The sequence below is a fragment of the Gymnoscopelus braueri genome (genome assembly GCF_963280865.1).
Source record: "Gymnoscopelus braueri genome assembly, chromosome: 12".
Lineage (NCBI taxonomy): Eukaryota > Metazoa > Chordata > Actinopteri > Myctophiformes > Myctophidae > Gymnoscopelus > Gymnoscopelus braueri.
In genome coordinates this window covers 31,188,010-31,207,869 of record NC_137614.1, presented here as the reverse complement: position 1 = coordinate 31,207,869, position 19,860 = coordinate 31,188,010, and the positions used below count along the sequence as shown (strand labels likewise).

At 40.6% G+C, this 19,860-nt stretch overlaps 1 protein-coding gene across 2 annotated transcripts in view; it reads left to right on the top strand.

The window, feature by feature from the left end:
• Window positions 1-4,189: 4,189 nt before the first annotated feature.
• The window catches only part of ephb2a (eph receptor B2a), a gene marked incomplete at both ends in the record, with an annotated part of 47,666 nt that continues 31,995 nt past the window's right edge, over window positions 4,190-19,860 (top strand). The window contains one exon of one of the 2 annotated variants that reach the window (XM_080443579.1): window positions 4,190-4,289. In XM_080443579.1, the coding sequence (XP_080299705.1) occupies window positions 4,190-4,289 (100 nt within the window). The remainder of the gene's footprint in view (window positions 4,290-19,860) is intronic. The other variant, XM_080443580.1, reaches the window with a different exon arrangement.

The following is a 19,860-nucleotide window of genomic DNA, read 5'->3' as shown; positions in this document are numbered from 1 at the left end:
GCTGCTCACTGGCTCCTCTTCCTCAGCTGACGATTCTTCCTCTGAGGAGGAGGACGAATCGGAGGAAGAGGAGGAGTCCTCCTCCTTCTCTATTTATAGAATTTTCCTCTGGAAAGCCTTCTGGATACGATTCTGCAGCTCTTGAACCTTCTGCTGTTCCTCCTCCAGCTCTTCAGCTGTGAGGCTGACAGGGGCAACTGTGGAGGAGACTGCCTGATGTCCCTGTTGTAGATGAGTATGCTTTCTTAGCTTTGGCCTTCTGCGCCTTTGCTTGACCAATGTTAGGTGTTCTCAGAGGGACACACACAAGCTAAGAGGCAGACTGCAAATGATGTCCTCGGTCACATCCGTCACACAGTAACATAGTCTCTGCGTCTCCTTTCCGTCTGCACAGTTTACAGCGAGCGTTGAAGAGAGACTTTGCCCAAATGATGCTCTTTTCCAAAGTGGACAGATGGACAAACACTTGGGAAAGACTGGAGCAGGACTGCAGAGATTCTCTCCAACGTTCCAAAACCATCTTACCACTGGCACTGCCATTGTCACTGTCACTGGACGGGTCGTCATTTTTTCTTCCTGTTTTTACCGTTCTTCTTGTCTTTCTTGGACTCCTCGCCGCCCAGAGGAACTTGGAGGAACCTGCGTTCGATTTCCTGTTCTATCTGAAACAGGGCATGAGCAAGGCAGTGGATGGTACTGTTCACTGGCTGAGAGTCATCCACCTCCATCTCCTCTCCACCATTCATCTCTCCGTTCTTTATCCTGTCTTACCTCACTTCAAAAAGTACAGGCTTTTTGAAGTGACACACTTATTTATAGAATTTTATTTCGTCATGCGTCCCTCTAGCCAATCAAAAGCATTGGTGTCAACATATTGACACGTGTCACGTGGAGCTTGACCAATGTTAGCTTGTCTCTCTAGCTTCTACAGTGTTTTTGGTACCTGTGTAGAATTGCGCAGTGTGCCTTTGAATGGGTACTGCTTCAGGAAAGTGTTCTTTGTACTGACTGGCTGTTTTGGCTGCTTTTCCTACACGATCACTATCAAAGTTGACCAGGATGGTTTCGACTGTTGTGTTTATTTGATGGATGTGAACAACTGTCCCGCATACTCCATTGGACAGTCCGTCAGATACATTGATGTTGGTTGTCCTCTTCTGTGTTACTGTTGTAGATGAGTATGCTTTCTTAGCTTTGGCCTTCTGCGCCTTTGCTTGACCAATGTCAGGTGTTCTCAAAGGGACACACACACGCACGGACGGGTGATTTGGACTAGAAGATACTGTTCCAATCAAGACTGATTGATCCTGTCTTACCTCGCTTCAAAAACGTAAACGGCTTTTTGAAGTGACACACCTTTTTATTATAGGATTGTATTTCGTCATGCGTCCCTCTAGCCAATCAGAGACATTGATGTCAACATATTGACACGTATTAAGAGTTCGGCTTTGTTGTGGGATCATTTCAACTCTAGTCCTCTTCTACGTTACAATTGTAGATGAGTATGCTTTCTTAGCTTTGGCCTTCTGCGCCTTTGCTTGACCAATGTTAGGTGTTCTCAGAGGGAAACACACACGCACAGACGGATGACTTGGACTTACTGAAGGTACTGTTCCAATCAAGTCTGATTGATCCTGTTTTACCTCACTTCAAAAAGTAGAGGCTTTTTGAAGTGACACACCTATTTATAGAATTTTATTTCGTCACGCGTCCCTCTAGCCAATCAGAGGCATTGGTGTCGACAAATTGACACGTGTCACGTGGAGCTTGCCCAATGTTAGCTTGGCTAACAATGTTTGCTCACACAAAGCGAAAACATATTCTCCACCTTCGGCGGAGACAATAACACATCTAAAAGCATCTAGACGAGTTCAGCTATTGGGATATCTAAGAATTCCATGTCATTTGTGCATATTTCAGGCCGGATGGCAAGTTGAAAGCGTTCGCTTCACGGGTTCGCGCGTCTTACTTGTGTATCATGTCCAGACATACACCCAAGGGGTTATGACTTAAACCCAACAGGAAGTCAGCCATTTACAATGTATTGGGGGTATTTTTGTGCATTTTAAGCCATTTACATGTACTTTTACATGTAAAAATAAAGGCAGGTTGAGAGACCAATTTCATCCAATGAGGAGAGAGAACTCAGAAAAGCTTACAGGTTAAATAATAGAAATTGGAAGTGATGAAAAAAACAAAAAAAAACAAGAGCAGACAAAATTGGAATTGGAACATTCTAAAATGTAACCTGATAAATGGGTTCTTTATCTTGATTGGATGCAGATTAGTGACCCACCTAAAATGTATTTTCAGTTTACTAAAGAGCTGGAGAGTCCCCTGCTGTTATTGACCAATGACCAAACACTCTGTAGCAACAATAATTATCAGAATACAGATACATTTAACCTTTTAACAAAAACGTTTTGTTTAACCAAAATACCGCTTACAGCACCTTTAATAAAACATTTGTAGGAGCAAGTAAGGTTTAAAACAGCACAGATGCTTCCCCGGCCGTAATGGTAGAAACAGTAGAAACAGAGAAACATCTGGATATTCTGTTAGGGAGGACCACAGATGTATGAGGCAGAGAGAGAGGAGAGTGTTGCACAATTGAGGAGAAGGAAGAGAGTCAGCCAGCGAACAGATAAATCTGGGGTAAGATCACCATTAGGAGACATGGAGAGTGTGTTCAAAGGTGTGTGTGTGTGTGTGTGTGTGTGTGTGTGTGTGTGTGTGTGTGTGTGTGTGTGTGTGTGTGTGTGTGTGTGTGTGTGTGTGTGTGTGTGTGTGTGTGTGTGTGTGTGTGTGTGTGTGTGTGTGTGTGTGTGTGTGTGTGTGTGTGTGTGTGTGTGTGTGTTAGACTACAGTACATGGAGTTTTCCTGATGGATTCATTCATCATTCACCATATTCAATTCACACTCAGTGTGATGTTTTTGGGCATCAGAAATAACAATAACACAGTTATGAAAATAGACGATAGGCATAAAAATATTCAGCAATTAAAAAGTAGTAGGTAGGCCTATAGGTAAATAGGCTACTTTTTTAATAGTGGAGCAATGTTCTTAAACTTCAATATGATTATATGAAGTGTTAAATACTTTAGTGACTCTTACACATGGGTATCATTTTAAATACCTCAGGAAATTGAGTGTAGTGACTCTTGGATATGGGTATCATTTTAAGTGGTCTTTCTGGATGTGAGCGAAGGCGTTGCACCGTGAACACATTGGGGTTAAGACCAGGGGATGTGCTTGTGGATATTCACAGGTTATGGTCAGAGATCAAGTATTTGTTTTGCTAATCATAACTGCTTAGCCCGCAGTGATTTTGTCATGAAGGCTCTATATATTTTATACACACACACGCACACACACACACACACGCGCACACGCACACGCACACGCACACACGCACACGCACACGCACGCACACGCATGCACGCACACACACACACACACACACATAAATAAAATAATGGAATTAATAATACCCTTGCATTACTAATGGCTAGACTATACAAAATAATATAAGTGATATGTGTGTGTGTGTGTGTGTGTGTGTGTGTGTGTGTGTGTGTGTGTGTGTGTGTGTGTGTGTGTGTGTGTGTGTGTGTGTGTGTGTGTGTGTGTGTGTGTGTGTGTGTGTGTGTGTGTGTGTGTGTGTGTGTACATGTGTATATGTATATATATACACAGACACAGACACACACACACACACTGAGTGAGTGAGTGAGTGTGTGTGTGTGTGTGTGTGTTATTATCACTAGTAGTTTTGGTCTTAAAATAATATTTTGTGCTGTATTATTAAACATAAATCATAAACAGCTTGAACACAAAAACGACGTATTTTTCTTAATTTCTTCTTATTCTATTTTTCTTATTTCTATTTTTCTGAAATTGTGAATATCAATCTTATGCCATATCAACCGGTAGCCTCAGAGCCTGTACAGCCGGCCAGCCCAGAACAAAGGCAGTTACTGATGTCAGATAATGACAGACACCCACAGTCGGGTCTTGAACCGGCGACACGCATCGCCCCCCCCAGAAGGATTCACTTTTGGTTTCGTCCAAACTTAGCTTAGGATGCGCGCTGTCCATCCATGCAACAGCGGTTCGTTCTATTGGTCCGGTGGATCTGCGCTTCCATAGATGGATTCAATGGGTCGCTTCTGGACGCGTTCTCTGTGAATGAATGCATTGGCTTTGCAGAGTCAAATGCCGAGAATTTATTTTATTATGGATATCTTACATTTTTTATGGATACTGCCAACGGTATGGGCTGTCGAAGGTAAGGCACTTGACTCATTCGAATCTATTATTTAAATCTAGGCAATGAACGACATAATAATGAGCAACACACTAAAGACCCAAGTGTATAAAGAGAAAATAACTATCTGGGCAAAACAAACTGTCTGTATTTTAACCTTATTTTAAAATGAATTATATTTAAGTAGTGTTCGGTACAGAAACATTTGGAACTGGAAGAGGCACTGTCAAAGAACTATTACATCATGATGATCATTGTGCCTACTCTGAAGAGAATAGAGTAGATGGTAGACTAGACTACCCAATAGAGTCTTGTTTATTTGTTTGTTTATTTTCTTGCTTGGTTGCTTGTTTGTTTGTTTGCTTGTTTGTTTGTTTGTTTGTTTGTTTGCTTACTTCACATATAAATCAGTTTAAAAATAAACACTAAATAGCAAGTGAGGGAGAATGCCTGAAAACCCTCCAGGGGTTTCACATTGTTGTCAGCCTTGTATTCATGAATTTTATGCATAAAATGCATACAACTGAACTAATATGCTCTTTCATCACGTTTTAAAACCTGTGTTGGGCCTATACTGTACAAGCCTATCATCAGATTTAAACACACTGACGCAGATGGTATAGCTTATAGTGTAGTATGCAATGCATAATTGACAAATGAAGGGTTTTTCCCCCAGTATATTGGAAGTGTCTGTGAGGTAATGGGACTCATCTCTTCTCTAAGCTTTTTGTGATTGCAGCTGTTTCAACCAACTGTATCAATTGTACATGGAACTTAAAGTAGCCCAAGACCTGGCCATGACATTGTTGATTTTATTGATTTGTCTCTTTTGGGTTACATTGGATTGCTTTCATGCCATGGAATAACCTAAGAAGCCAACAGACACCACTGTGTTTGACACCAATTTCAGCATACTGCATTCTGCTATGCCATTTTTATGGCTGTTGCCTACCTAAGGGGGGACACGTTCTCATACCCTGTCCCCACTGTCAATTAATGGCGTCCATAGATTGTACGACCAACCTGTAAGGTTTTCATCTGTCAACACCCCTTATTTTGAACATACTGTACTTTGTACTAATGTATATTAATATTGTATGTACTGTATGTAGGCTATATCAGGCCTATGTGTAACATTTTATGGAACTACATTATTCTTCCCCCAGTAGTACACACTTCCCATCGCTACTGAAGGGGTTTTAACCCAACCTGACCTATTTTTTACCTTATTTATTTATATTATTATATCCAGTATTATCACTATTATCTCGTTATATTGTAATCGTTGTTGTTAGCACAGTCTTGCAGAGCATGCCTAACCAACATTGTGTAGCTTGTACCCATGGTGTGACAAATAAACCCTTATGAATCTTCAATTTGCTGCATAAGAGACTAAAACACAAACTTCCATATAGGATCATCATGACTAAATATTTCAAAAAGCAGTTGATACCACTTATAAACCAGAGAGATATTAAAGCTGCAATCCGGAACTTGTTTTGATGAATAATGCATTATTTGTTAACAATCTTGCAGTTAATACAACACCTCCTGAGCTACTGGACAGCAGTAGCTTAGGAGGGATCTCTGTCGGATCATCTGGAAACCCCACTTTTGGTTCTAGACGCTTTGGCTGAGATGGAATGATCATGAATAATACACATTTCTATACATTTATTATTTTAATTTGATTTCACATTCCAAATTTATACCAGTCCAAAGTCATCCATTGTTACACTCTCAAACCAGATTTATACTTGGTTGCACATCATGTCTCGCACCGAAAGTAACTGATCTACAAGCTCACTTGTGACCTTGTAGATCGGTTATTTAACTAATACAAATCAGGCAGCATCAGAGTTAAATTAACAGGATAGTTGCGATGCCCCAGAGGATGAGTCCAATACAAAGAATGGTCTTCATTTTTCAGACATGGTGTAAGACATTACTGTAACTATTGTCCTTGAGGGGGTTCCAGTGGGTCCCCAGCTTAATGATTGAAGGGAACCAAATGGACGCTTATGGATCTGTAATTCAGAGAATGTACAAAATGTGTGCATGCTCAGAGTTCAATTAATACTGAGGATTTGACAGTGTAGATTGGGGTTCCACAGATACAAATGGCATCAAATGGGGATCTGAGGCCTAATAAATATCAATCTGCATATCAAACCTAGGGTCCTAGAAATGGAAAAGGTTGAGAATCATAATCCCATCGTATCGCAACACATCAAAGTATAAATAAGTGATTAGACCCAGGAAAAGACAATCACATCACGATATTATGATATCCCAAAATCCCAAACTGTCTCATACCACGATATCTATACAATACCAATATATGGCCCGGCCCTCTTTCATAGTGATGTTGCCTGAACAGGAAAGTGTGTGCCCGCCTCTCTGGAAAAGAACCATGGCTGAATGTTAGAAAGTGTTCCCACGTCGTAGATGCAATTTTTGCAATGTTTGAAAGTATAAACTCTGGTTTAAGTGGTTAAATGACATTAGTACAAGACAAAAACATTTCATTTGCTGTCGTTAAACACCTCACTGGCTCATCTCCACGAAACAGCTTGTGAGAGGTGAAGCGAAGCATTTGTTTTCAGTTTCCCAGTTGGTATCAGTATAGCTGTTAATCAAGTGCATAATATTAGTGTATACCGTGTATATCGTATTACAGTATGTTCAGTCATTGATATAATTTGATGATAGCAAGTGCATAAATAGCCATCAATGGAAAACTTTAAACAATAAATATTAGTGTAACACCTATGAATGTGGACACAATGTTTCCTCAAGCCGGAAACAATAGAGCCAAGGTCCGTTGGATGATGTAATCATAAAGACATTAGACACAATAACTGTGTCTTTGGCAGCTTTACAGAGAACATGGGCAAATATTGTGCTTCAGACTTGTTAGTATCCTTAGGCTTCTATTGTTGTTTCATGCTGTGGTTGGTTTTGGTCAAACTCAAAGGAGCAGCTCAAGGTTTTGACTGTGTCATCACACACTAAACCAGGGGTGGGCAGCATTTATTTACAGAGGGCCATGCTGACTTCGATAAAGTGAGTGAAGGGCCACACATTGTACAATTGAATTGAAACTTGAAACACTTAGTGCTGAGTTGTGTTAAAACTGCATGAATTTGGTAGACATGCCAGACTATCTTTACGATAAGGCCTTTTTTTCCCCCTTTTTTTTACAGCTGGACTGTACTGTACTGGTTACAATGAAAAGATTACTTACATAAAAAAATCCACGTCAATGCCGTATCAACTTTTAAATGAGCCTATACTCTTAGACAGTATCTTAATTGATATGCACCACTCCAAAGGTCACTGATAAAACACATTGCATTGTGTTATAAATATGTACTCACTTCACTTCACTTTACATTATAAATATAAAACATTTGAGTACATATGGATGGAAGAATGCAGAATGGTAAATATTAATTACTATTAACTAGTCCATACCCATGGGGGGATATGCCACATGATTTGGCAACCCGGGAGCCAGCGAACACAAAAACGCTAATAAACAGCTGACATTTGGGGAAAGTGAAAAACGGGCTTCGCTGTTCCGTGCACATGGTAATGGTGAATGGCTGTGTGCAAATTCAGATCAATTGCTCCAGCCACTGAGGAGAACCGGGCAGAAGAGATTTGGTACCAACCTCACCACCCTCACAGAGCTTTGTCGAATTATAGGAGGATTGGAGTAGAGTTAAATTAATTTGTCCCAAATCCATTAACATATGGCAACCTTTTAGAATGTACATTCTTTTGAGGGGTCATTTTGTTTCTCTTTGAGGACTTGGCAGGCCGGATTGAGATGGTCAAAGGGCCGGGTGTGGCCCCCGGGCCGTATGTTGCTCATGTGTGCACTAAACCCTTGATTTCTAGCTTTGAGAGAGTTGTTGGTGCTCACAAAATGTTGAATCTCCACCCATCCAGTTGGGATCCACAATGAGGTCATGAAGCAGGGTACATCATATACATACTGTAGTACTTGTGCATATTCTTTAAAGTTCATGTTGTCCGTCCGGACAAATATGCTCGTGCGTGTGCGAGTGTGTGTATGTCTGTACGTCTGTCTGTGTGTGTGTGTGTGTGTGTGTGTGTGTGTGTGTGTGTGTGTGTGTGTGTGTGTGTGTGTGTGTGTGTGTGTGTGTGTGTGTGTGTGTGTGTGTGTGTGTGTGTGTGTGTGTGTGTGTGTGTGTTTGTCACACATGGTCATACCCAACATCATCGCAAATCATCATTGTAGGTAACCATTTATTTTGTGTATGATGTCAGACCAGAGCTCGATCAGCGAAAGAGAGAGAGACAGAGAAAGGGAGAGCGGAAGAGAGGGACCGTGTTGAACCCATGTAATAAGCCAATGCTGGGTACCGAAATCCGAACACGCTGATCAACATCTCGCTGATCAACACGTAGCTCATCGACGAGTCGCTGATCGACACGTCGCAGAATGATCGCTGTCAGCACAAAAACCCCGGCAAGCTGATAATGCAGTATTTAGAGAATGTCATAGCAGAAAAAGTCATGTAGATCAGGTCTATAACAAAGTACAACAAAAGATTTATTTTCTATGTAGGTTAAGGTCTGTTGCAGTAAGCAGTGAAATCATGTATTAATTTTTCTGCATCAATCCAGTTTGTGAGGCAGTAAGATCTGACAGCCTGATATAATGGTATCTCAGTGATGCAAAAAAATTGCCATGCTTTAGGATGTGCCCCAAAATTGTTGCGCAACCACTTCAGCAGACCTTCAAAAAATCAACAGCACATTGGGCTAACAGGATTTCATTGGACACCCAGCCATGTTTGTTACACGATGGTGTCACTCGCTGACAATAATTTCCAACCTAATTAATTCAATGCATCGAGACGTGTGACAAAGTATTAAATTAGGCTTTATGATCCTCAATGCAAATAATAATTGTATTTTGTTTTATGCATTTGATTCTGCTGAATCAGCAGCAGAATCCACACAATAACTAGGGAAGTGCAATTAGAATGATATGTGTTGTTTTTGTGTGTATACATATTGTGATGTATGGCAAGCTGTTTGGCTAGAAAACCATTTTCTGTGTCAGAAAATTAAAACAGACAATATTATCTAATCTTAAAGGAGGAGTTCACCCAAAAAAATTACTTATTCTATATCAATTGCACGCCCCATGAAGCCTTGAATTCATGGATTTATTTTCGTTTTTGTCGCATTCCTAAACCAATAATTTGATGACCGTGTGTATTTCCGGTAGGAGACACAAATAATCTACTTTGTGTCTCCTACCGGATACATTAGTCGGTAGGAGACGGGAATCAAATTATTAGCTTAGGAATGCAACAAAAACAAAAACAAATCCATGAATTCAAGGCTTCATGGGGTGTGCAATTGATAAAAAGAAATAAGTCATTTTTGGGTGAACTCCTCCTTTAAGATGAATTCTGTGTTTGGGTAATTTTTCATTTTGACAGCACTATAATAATGCACACATGCATTCACACACACACATACAGTACACACACAGACACACACACACACACGCACACGCACACGCACACGCACACGCACACGCACACGCACACGCGCACGCGCACACACACACACACGCACACACAAATACACACACACACACACACACACACACACACACACACACACACACACACACACACACACACACACACACACACACACACACACACACACACACACACACACACACACACACACACACACACACACACTGACAGTGCCTCACATTCCATCCATGCACCTGAATCGTGGGGCTGGTGGTCTCATGATGTCTGTCTGGTGTCTAGTCTGGTCTGGTCTGGTCTATGCCTGCTGTCGTATCCTGTCCCTCCACCCCCCCTGCCTGCCCCATCTTCCCTTGGCCCATTTATGTAAGCATCAGACCAGACTTATTTCAGACACAAGTCACTCAGCAGCACTAAGAACCTCCTACACCTCTGTCTCTTTCTCTCTCTCTCTCTCTCTCTCTCTGTCTCTTTCGCCCCCCCATCCTCTCTCTCTCTCTCTCTCTCTCTCTCCCTCTACCTCTCTCTCCCTCTGTCTCCCTCCCTCTCTCTCTCTCTCTGTCCTCCCCCCACTGCTCTGTCTTCAGTCTCCGCTCATACAGATATGTATGTGCTTAAGATGTTGGTTACACATAAGCACAGAGTGCTTTAGCGAGTGAATTATGTCTGTTTTTCACATCTCAGCTGGAATCAACCTGGTTGCAGACTTAAAGTGTCTTGTGTAAAAATCCTGAGTGTTAATTTAACTCAGTGTGTGTAAAAATGGACACTTGTATGTCCACATTTACCTCGCTTTTGAAACATTGATATGGGTTCGGTAACTGTATTGTCACAGAATCGCTGGTTAGAAAGAGCTTGTCAGCATTGCTCCTAGATAATTATTTATACTTTGATACTTGATGTATTATATTTTGGTGCCTCTTTATTTGATTGGATGTCCTGCATGCCATATTCCCCTCCTTGAAGGTTAGTTCTCTGTACGAAATCTCAGCTACATACAGTATCGTCACAGTTGTCTTCTGTTCCAATGGATCCAGAACATTTCCAGTGTTATTATTTAGTCACAAGCTCTTGTTAATACTTTTCATTGGTTAAATATTTATAAAACCTACACACAGACTTAACCACTTTAAACCTGGCTTCCTTCCTTATTTTGATAAAAATACAAATAAAAATTGTTGTTTTTTGAAAAATATAGCAGATCTACAAGTTCTCAATGCGTTGCGTTGCGATGCAATGCGTTGTGAGCTTGTATATCTGCTATATTATAGCTGCTTTTACATTACACTGTCAATGAAGTTTAGGCATTAAGTTAAAATGTTATTTAAAACATAAAAATAAAAAGTTGAATTATGAAAATACAAGGTTTCTGCCTGATAGGGTTAATAGCTAAACTTTATTTATTTATCATACAATTATTCCAAGTAGATTATGTTTTGGAATACGAACTGTTGCCAGTTTGAAAGAGCAGGAGAAGTTAACCCATTCAATTCGGGAACGCATCTACTGTAACTGTAACTGGTTTCTGAAAAACTTATGTCGCTATATCAGTGGTGCTCAAAACCTTTTCATGTCAAGGACCCCCAAAATGATATGTATTCAAAGATTTGCAAAAACAATCACGATTTTTCAAAAACATTGCAGATCTACAAGCTCATAGTGTGGCACTCAGTGCCGTGCTATGAGCTTGTATATCTACTATTTTTGAATAGCCAAAGTATAACATAATGGTTATAGCTAAAAAATCTAAAATGACACAGATGCTTTCCTGGATTGAATGTGTTCACCATCATTAATATTCAGTGTTACACATTTGCCCTGCTCTTTTCCCTCTGGGAACAGCGCCAGAAAGTACTGAGCACCAAAACAGACCTGCTTCTCTGCTGCTCTATATGGTGGGTTTGTAGCCTGGTTCCAGCCGAATCTGCCTTTGCAAAATCGCATCGCACTTTAGCCCTCGGCAGATGTGTCGTGTGATATTGTCTGGCCACGCGAGGCTAGTGGGTTTGGAAGTCTGAGAATGCGGACAAATACATATTAATTTGGGGGTGACCTTGACATGAAAATGTTTAAGAACCACTGGTTTCAACAACACATAATCACCCCAAATAATCAACTACACTTTAGAAACAAGCAGTGGTGGAAAAAGTACTCAAATGTTTTATTTAAGTAAAAGTATCAATACTGCAATGAAGTACAGTACTCTATTACAAATAAAATTCTGGAATTACTATGAGTAAAAGTACAAAAGTATTGGTATCAAAATGTACTTAAAGTATCAAAAGTAAAAGTACTAAAATGTTTGAAAATAGCAGATCTACAATGATACGATGTGACGCGTTGTGAGCTTGTAGATCGGCTATTTTCAAATAGCCGAGGTATAAAATAGGGCTAAAGTGGTTAATGTATGTTTTATAATGTAATAATTTATATCTGAAAAGTAACTAGTAACTAAAGTTTTCAGATAATTGTAGTGGAGTAAAAGTACAATATTTGCCTCTGGGATGTAGTGGAGTAGAAGTATAGACAATTGGAAATACTCCAGTAAAGTAAAAGTACCTCAAAATAAGTACAGTACTTGTGTAAATGTACTTAGTTACTTTACACTACTGGAAACAAGCCCAAATAATCAACTACGCTTTAGAAACAAGCCCAAATAATCAACTACACTTTAGAAACATGCCCAAATAAGCAAAAAAAAATACCAATATTTACAAGAAACTTTGCTGAAAAAGAAGCCCAATGTCGCTTATAATAAGTGGACATGGCAACACTGCTGCCGTAGTATTTACATTTTACAGAGACCCGTGTGGACAGACACAGCTGTGAGCCGACCAATCAGTAGCAGCAGCGTTATACGTCACAGCTTTAGCCCCGCTTAGCCTTACTCAGACCTACCCAGGACTGGGTACTTTTTAGGCACCAGTTTAGTACCACTTACACACCACGCTACCCACTTCATTGTAGTGGAAACCGTGGCACAAGTGGGCAGTGTGGTGGTGTGGGGTAGGGTGAGGCCATGCATATGGAAAGCTGGCAGTCTGTCTGACTGGGCACCGGGCAGCAGGTTCAGTGCATGCATGGTGACTGCAGTCAAAGAAAACCAGTGTGTGTTGTGAGAAATCGATATACAGCATGATTTTTTCCCTACTTTTTCCACATAAAGAAGAGTTTTAAGTTTATGTTACAGCCTTTACCCACTTCAACCTATGGCAGTGAAAAACTTTCAGAAGGATTTTTAATAGGAGACCGGGTATTGGAGCTCTAAAAGTCACCTATCCACGATGTATATGATCTTTCTCACTAAATCAAAATGTCCCCACTGTGGTGGCTTTGTTGACTTACATTATAAACAATAGTAAAACATTTGCATACCAGCTCAGTGGCCTTGTGGTTAGAGTGTCTGCCCTGAGACTGGGACGTCGGGGTTCGACCCCGGCCGGGTCATACCAAAGACTCTAACAATGGGACCCCAGTGCCTCCCTGCTTGGCACTCAGCATCAAGGGTTAGATTGGGGTAAGTCCCTGCGACATACTAGCGTCATGTCCAGGGGGTGTATACTTGTACATCAAGCTGCCTCACGCTAAGGAAACAGGAGGCTTCAGGGCTCGACAAGGCTTACTATACTTACTTAACACGTTTGCATCCTAAGTGACAGAAGTAGCACACCAGTAGCTATACAGATAAACATCCTCTCCACAGCTTCTACCTGATGTGTCACCCTTTCAATCATATGGATTTACATTTTGGCCACTAACAAGCCACTCACTGTGTTGACAGTGTACAGTACAGCACTTTTCCATTCTCTACCAAGCACATGTCGTTGATCTTTTGTGCATGCTGCATGTGCTGTATAGAGCTCCCAGGCAGCAAGATCTTCATTAATTTGCCCATAAGGCCTGCTTATAATCACTCTCTGTACTCTCTACTGTACATTCCTCCTCTTGACCAAGCTCCCTTGTTGACTTTGTGCACTTTTCCATTCCAGTCTTTATATTTGTGCCAAATCAGCTCAGGAAGTAATTGCTTCATGTTGTTGTTATTTTCTCTCTCTGTAATTAACCCTGAACCTGTTTTCATCCATTTACAAATGACACATTTATGTAAGCTTGAACAGCAAATGCACAAAGGCTTGATTAGCATGTTTTTACTTGTCACAAAATGGTGCAGACGTTATGAAGCATAGCTGGAAACAATCCTCCTATAATTTGACAAACCTCTGTAGTGGTGCGTGGTGTGTGGTGTGGTGTAGTGGTGAGGCCAAAATTGGTTCTGCCCGTTTCTCCTCAGTGGCTGGAGCAATTGATCTGACATTGTACACAGCCATTGACCATTACCATGTGCACCTAACAGCGAAGCCCGTTTTACGATTACATGAAATCTCAGCTGTTTATTAGCGTTTTTGTGTTCGCTGGCTCCCGGGTTGCCAGATCATGTGTGCATATCCCCCCACGGGTATGGTCTATATAGTATGTGAAATTTCCAAACAGCTTGCATGGGCAGTGGTGGATATTAAAAACATCTTTCTAGCAATTTATATGAAGTCCATGACTATAATGGATCATATTATAATGCTGTATGATCTGCTTATAACACTGTATAATTACAGTTTTAAGCATTCATACAGTAAAGACTCATACGGCTTTATAACTATAAAATAAATTAAGACATTATAAGGTCAAGTATAAATGCCTTATAATCTGCATATACTGTAATGTTCTATATTTACAGTTATAAGTACTCTGTAGCCTATACACATCATGTTTTTGGCACATTGACTTATAAGGTGAATTATCATAATACTTCAAGTTCATAACTGTTGGTCACTTACAAACTTTCTTTTGGTCATACGGTAGGCTACATTATAATATTATTTATTTTGCATTATAATCACTGCTATAATGCATTATAGTGTGATTATAAGCCACTATAAATAAAATAAAATAAAAGACAATTAAACTTGAACTTGACTATAATTAAGTGTTATAAGCAGATTGGAGGTTATAATTATAAGTAAGTGTATAATTTATTATAGACATGAGCTTCATAGAAATTTTTACAAAATCCTTTATTGGAACACCATTTTACAGTAATACTACTGTTTTTCAAAATGTGGTGGTCTTTTAAACCTATAACTGACAAGTAGTAAGCTCAGTGGTTAGCATGGGGGGTACAAACTACAGTGATACTGTATTTCCACTGTTTTTATTAGGTTGAAATCTAGATATGTACTTCTATGTATTCCTATAATTCCACATAGAACATCACATAAGAAGGCAGTGCCAGTATAATAATACTAACTAGCCGAGAGGAGAGTTTTGATAAAATGTTCAAGTACCACCTTTACGTCCATCAACAATGCAAAAGTATTACAGTATTATTATGATAATGGAACAAGGAACTTGTTTTAGGCTTCTAAACTCCTCTGGGAAATAACTGCAACACAATAGAAAGCTTATTTTATCTTCTGCAGGGCCATAATGCAATACCAGATGTGAGTACCGGTAGGTGTGTTTAATCCATGTTATTAGCATTCGTTTATGTGTTCCAAATAGGATTTTGAGACCCATTTCAGCATTGCTGATGGAGAGAGAAAAATATTTGATTCCCCATTGCCATCACAGAACACAGGAGTAACAATAGAGATTGATAAAGTTACAATACTTGGACTTATATCATGGCCTACCTGGCCATGATATTTACATTTACATTTATTAAGAAACAAAGATTTTTTTAAGAGCACAATACGGTATATTTGCAGCTCATGACAGGAGGGAAAATATTGATGTATAAGGAAGCCTGTGCAATCAATAACTGAGCTATGCAAGACTGCATCCATATTGTAATAATAGAAGCCTGTTCAACTAAGCCTCTGTAATCTAGGATCATAGGTAAACCAAGAACCTAGCATCAGTCTAAACTGTATAATAGCAAAATATTTATAATCTGTACGTTGAAACTATACAAACTATGGGATGCCAGCTCAACAAATGGACCTGGCATCTGTCTATATAACATGCTATCTAAATTACATTTTAAGCTTTGCATGATAATAATAACCATGCAGTTATTAATAACTGCATGGTTGCCAGGAAGATCATTGTTATGGAAGAATGGAAGTCTGAGGATTTGCCTCCAGCACATGTGTGGTTCTCTCAGCTTGGAACTGTGGCTGCTTTAGAGAAGTGGGATCATATTGCAGGCCCTTGATGTTGTCTATGGTCGGGTAATGCCCTTTTGATTGTTCACTGTTATTTTTTACATACATATGATACGGTAGATGATGCTGCATTATTGGTCGTGAAAACGTTTTTTTTTGGGGGGGGGGTCTTTTTTTTCCGAATCTTAATTTTCTTACATTTTTATTTGTATATTTGTTTTATTATTTGTTCTGTTAAAAGTAAAAACTCAAATAAAGTTTTGATCACAAAAAGAATAACTGCATGGTTGCCAAGGCTAGGTCAAGTGCTACAGGCTAAGGTGGAGTCTGAAGAGGTGAGTCTTCAGTTTACGGTGGAAAATTGGGAGTGAGTCTGCAGTTCTAACTGCAATGGGGAGTTTGTTCCACAGTTTGGGAGCCCTCTTGAACCCACTTGTACTTGGATCCCTTTTTCCTATCTACTTCATGTGCCCCCCCCCCCCCCCCCCCCCCCGAATATTATGGATGCTAGGGTTCAAGTGTTTAAAATCCTGAGGGTCCATTTTTACACCCAGGGTTAAACTAACACAGTATTTTACATTTTATATAAAGCTAAGTGCAGTCCACCACTGTTTCCCTGTGGGTTTAATCCAGTGTGGCGTACAGAGGCACGCCGCAGCCTACAAGGATTATGTGTGCTGGACTTAGTTGCCCCACTCTCTCCTCGCTGTCCTACTTATCATTGAAACATGGAGAGAAAGAGAGAGCTCTTTCTCCCTCTCTCTTCATATATATGTATATATTGCTGGAATGCAGGGACAGATGGAGTGAGTGTAATGGGGAGGGAGCCACGGCATTGTGGGTCAGAAAATGAGAGAGAGTGTGAGGGGAGAGAGAGAGAGAGAGAGAGAGAGAGAGAGAGAGAGAGAGAGATCAAGTTGTACAATGTATAGTGTGGCTGATGCTGATGTCAGGGAATACACAAACTGCACCATAGGGTATATGCACCATATGCATGTTAGTGATACAGCAACTCATCTCTGCATAATGTAATGTTACTTTCAAAAGATAAATAGCGCTTCCTTTTCAAGCTAACTATGAATCATATATACTGTGTGTGTGTGTGTGTGTGTGTGTGTGTGTGTGTGTGTGTGTGTGTGTGTGTGTGTGTGTGTGTGTGTGTGTGTGTGTGTGTGTGTGTGTGTGTGTGTGTGTGTGTGTGTGTGTGTGTGTGTGTGTGTGTGTGTGTGTGTGTGTGTGTGTGTGTGTACAGACAGACAGACAGACAGACAGACAGACAGACAGACAGACAGATGATAGATAGATAGTGTAGAACCTTGATCTACAATTTAGTCTGAGGATGAGGAGAATTATTTCATTATTCTTAAATATTCATAGCTTTACAGCCTCACTACAATAACTGTTTTAAACACAAAGGGAGTCCTTTCTACAGCCACTGTGGCTAAAGTGTGTGACAGTTCTGGCAGCATATTGTGCCTAGTCGGTTGTGCTTAAACACAGAAACGGAGGAGCTACCTTGATGAATGTCTAGTCACGAAAGGAGGGCAACATATACTAATGCAACCCCCCACCCTCACCCAGCCTGTCCCCGTTTCCCTGTCTCTCAGCATCAGTTGGAGCCTGTCAGGTTGGTTGCATTTTGGGTGTGCACAGAACAATGGCGCATTTAAACCAATGTGACTCGTAATGTAAAATGCAAATGCGAGCACAATTTCTGGTTGGAGAACAATGGTGAAGCCCTGTTATACCATACAGCAGGGCTAGATTGTGGGTTTTGAGCAGATGTTGTTGGTTCTGAAAGAAGCTTGCTTTGAGCTATATCGGTTTAATATTACAGAATTGCATGGCCAGAAGTGCCACAAACACACATTCCGTGTGACAGTTCTCTCCGCCTCTCCCTTCGCTTCAACCCTCTTGGCCAAGTCCATGGGAATTGGTCGCGGGTCAGCGCTCATGGCCTCTTTATTCCCATTTAGTGGCGGCCCTGACACCTGGCTCCCCACTCCCTCCCAGCTCCTCATTAATCGCTACTGATACTAACAGGAAGCGAGCAGCCGTAAAAAAGGCCCATTTGGATGTAACAGTGGCCGCTGGCACTTCAGTCCAATTTTGGCAAGCACTGCAGCTTGCATTACAATAACTTAGCATAAATGGCAGCTTTATAGTACAGTACAGTGTCTGGTCGGGGATTATGTGTGACCAGTCGTGGTGGAGAATTGATTGTGATTAGTAGGCTAAAATGGAGAAGAAAAAAATAGATCAGTTGATGCAACTCAATGCAAGCGCAAGGTAACTAGAGCTTCAATGCATACATAATACTGTACATAGGAATAAATAGTAAGTAAATTACTTATTTCAACCAGGTTTCTCCTAGTCTGCTAGACCTGTGTAAGTCTGCTATACCTGTGCTTACAGCTGTGTAAGATAAGATAAGATAAGATAAGATAACTTAAGATAAGACAAGACATTCCATGTAAGAGTAGAGCACTGCCACAGTCAGCAAAAATAAATGGTCACTGTCTTACTTGACTTCTTTCCTCATACTGTATGTCCCATTCGCCATTCAGATTTGAAGTCTGGTTACTGAAAAATATCAAAAGGGGTGGGCTACAATAGATAGCTTAAAACCCACAATAGTCAATGATACTTTTAAGAGAAACATTTGATTACTCAAAATCCTGTTTGGCGATTGTATGATTGTCGACCCAAACTTTTACACCTTTCCAAGCGGGCGATGGCTGTGATAATACCAGATTACATTCTGTCAGTGTCTTTACTGTGTGTCTATTTATATTATTGTTATCATTGTTATGTCAGCATTTTTATTCTTTACTGCTCTTCATCCAGCTATTTCAAACAGATCAAATAACCAGATCGATGTAATGTAGGGAAGTTGCTGGGCAGAGAAGAAGAGGGTGGTAGCAAAGCAAGGCCATCCAACGATGGCTAGAGGATGCTGTGGTGGTGTACCACACTACGAAGGCCACTTTTATTAATATCTTGCTCTCAGCAGCACTAGACCCATAGGAGGCTGTGAATAATTGAAAATGTGTCAGGACACAAGGTCCAACAGGGACCAGTTTCGCTCTACTTGGCTTCCCCCTCTCATGGGGGGAATGGCATGGAGATTATGGGCTGGACTATGTGTGCGTGAGTGAGTGAGTGAGTGAGTGAGTGAGTGAGTGAGTGAGTGAGTGAGTGCGTGCGTGCGTGCGTGCGTGCGTGCGTGCGTGCGTGCGTGCGTGCGTGCGTGCGTGCGTGCGTGCGTGCGTGCGTGCGTGCGTGCGTGCGTGCGTGCGTGCGTGCGTGCGTGCGTGCGTGCGTGCGTGCGTGCGAATCTGCAATCACACAGCAAACATACCATCCCTTGTAAGTCATTATTTTGTCATACTATGTGACCACGCTCTCCACGCTCTCAAAACACAATTGGAGTTTTATGCGACTACTACAAGACATGCTTACTTTCCTATTTCGTTTGAAACCTATATTAGTTCTGCACTCCAAATATTCAGTGAGATATGTTAGATAAATATATTGATGTTGCAAAAAATAGCCTCCAGCTTGCACCAGTGCTATCAGTACTATGTGTAGTCACGTATGAATTGAAGCATTTACAATGTTTATGTTTACCTACAGTACCAAGGACACAAATATGGCATATTTACACTTACTATCCTTCCCTCCAGAATCCATGATCTATAAGCTTAGCTTATAAACCTGCCCAGCTTATAAGCTATATCCCTCCTAGGAACATTTAATTTCTACAGTATATTACAATCAGATGGAACCTCAAAACATTCAAAGGTGAAGATTTTTGTCATAAAACACATCTACTCTTTTATTAGGCCGGATATTTTACTCTCAAATTGCAACAAAAAC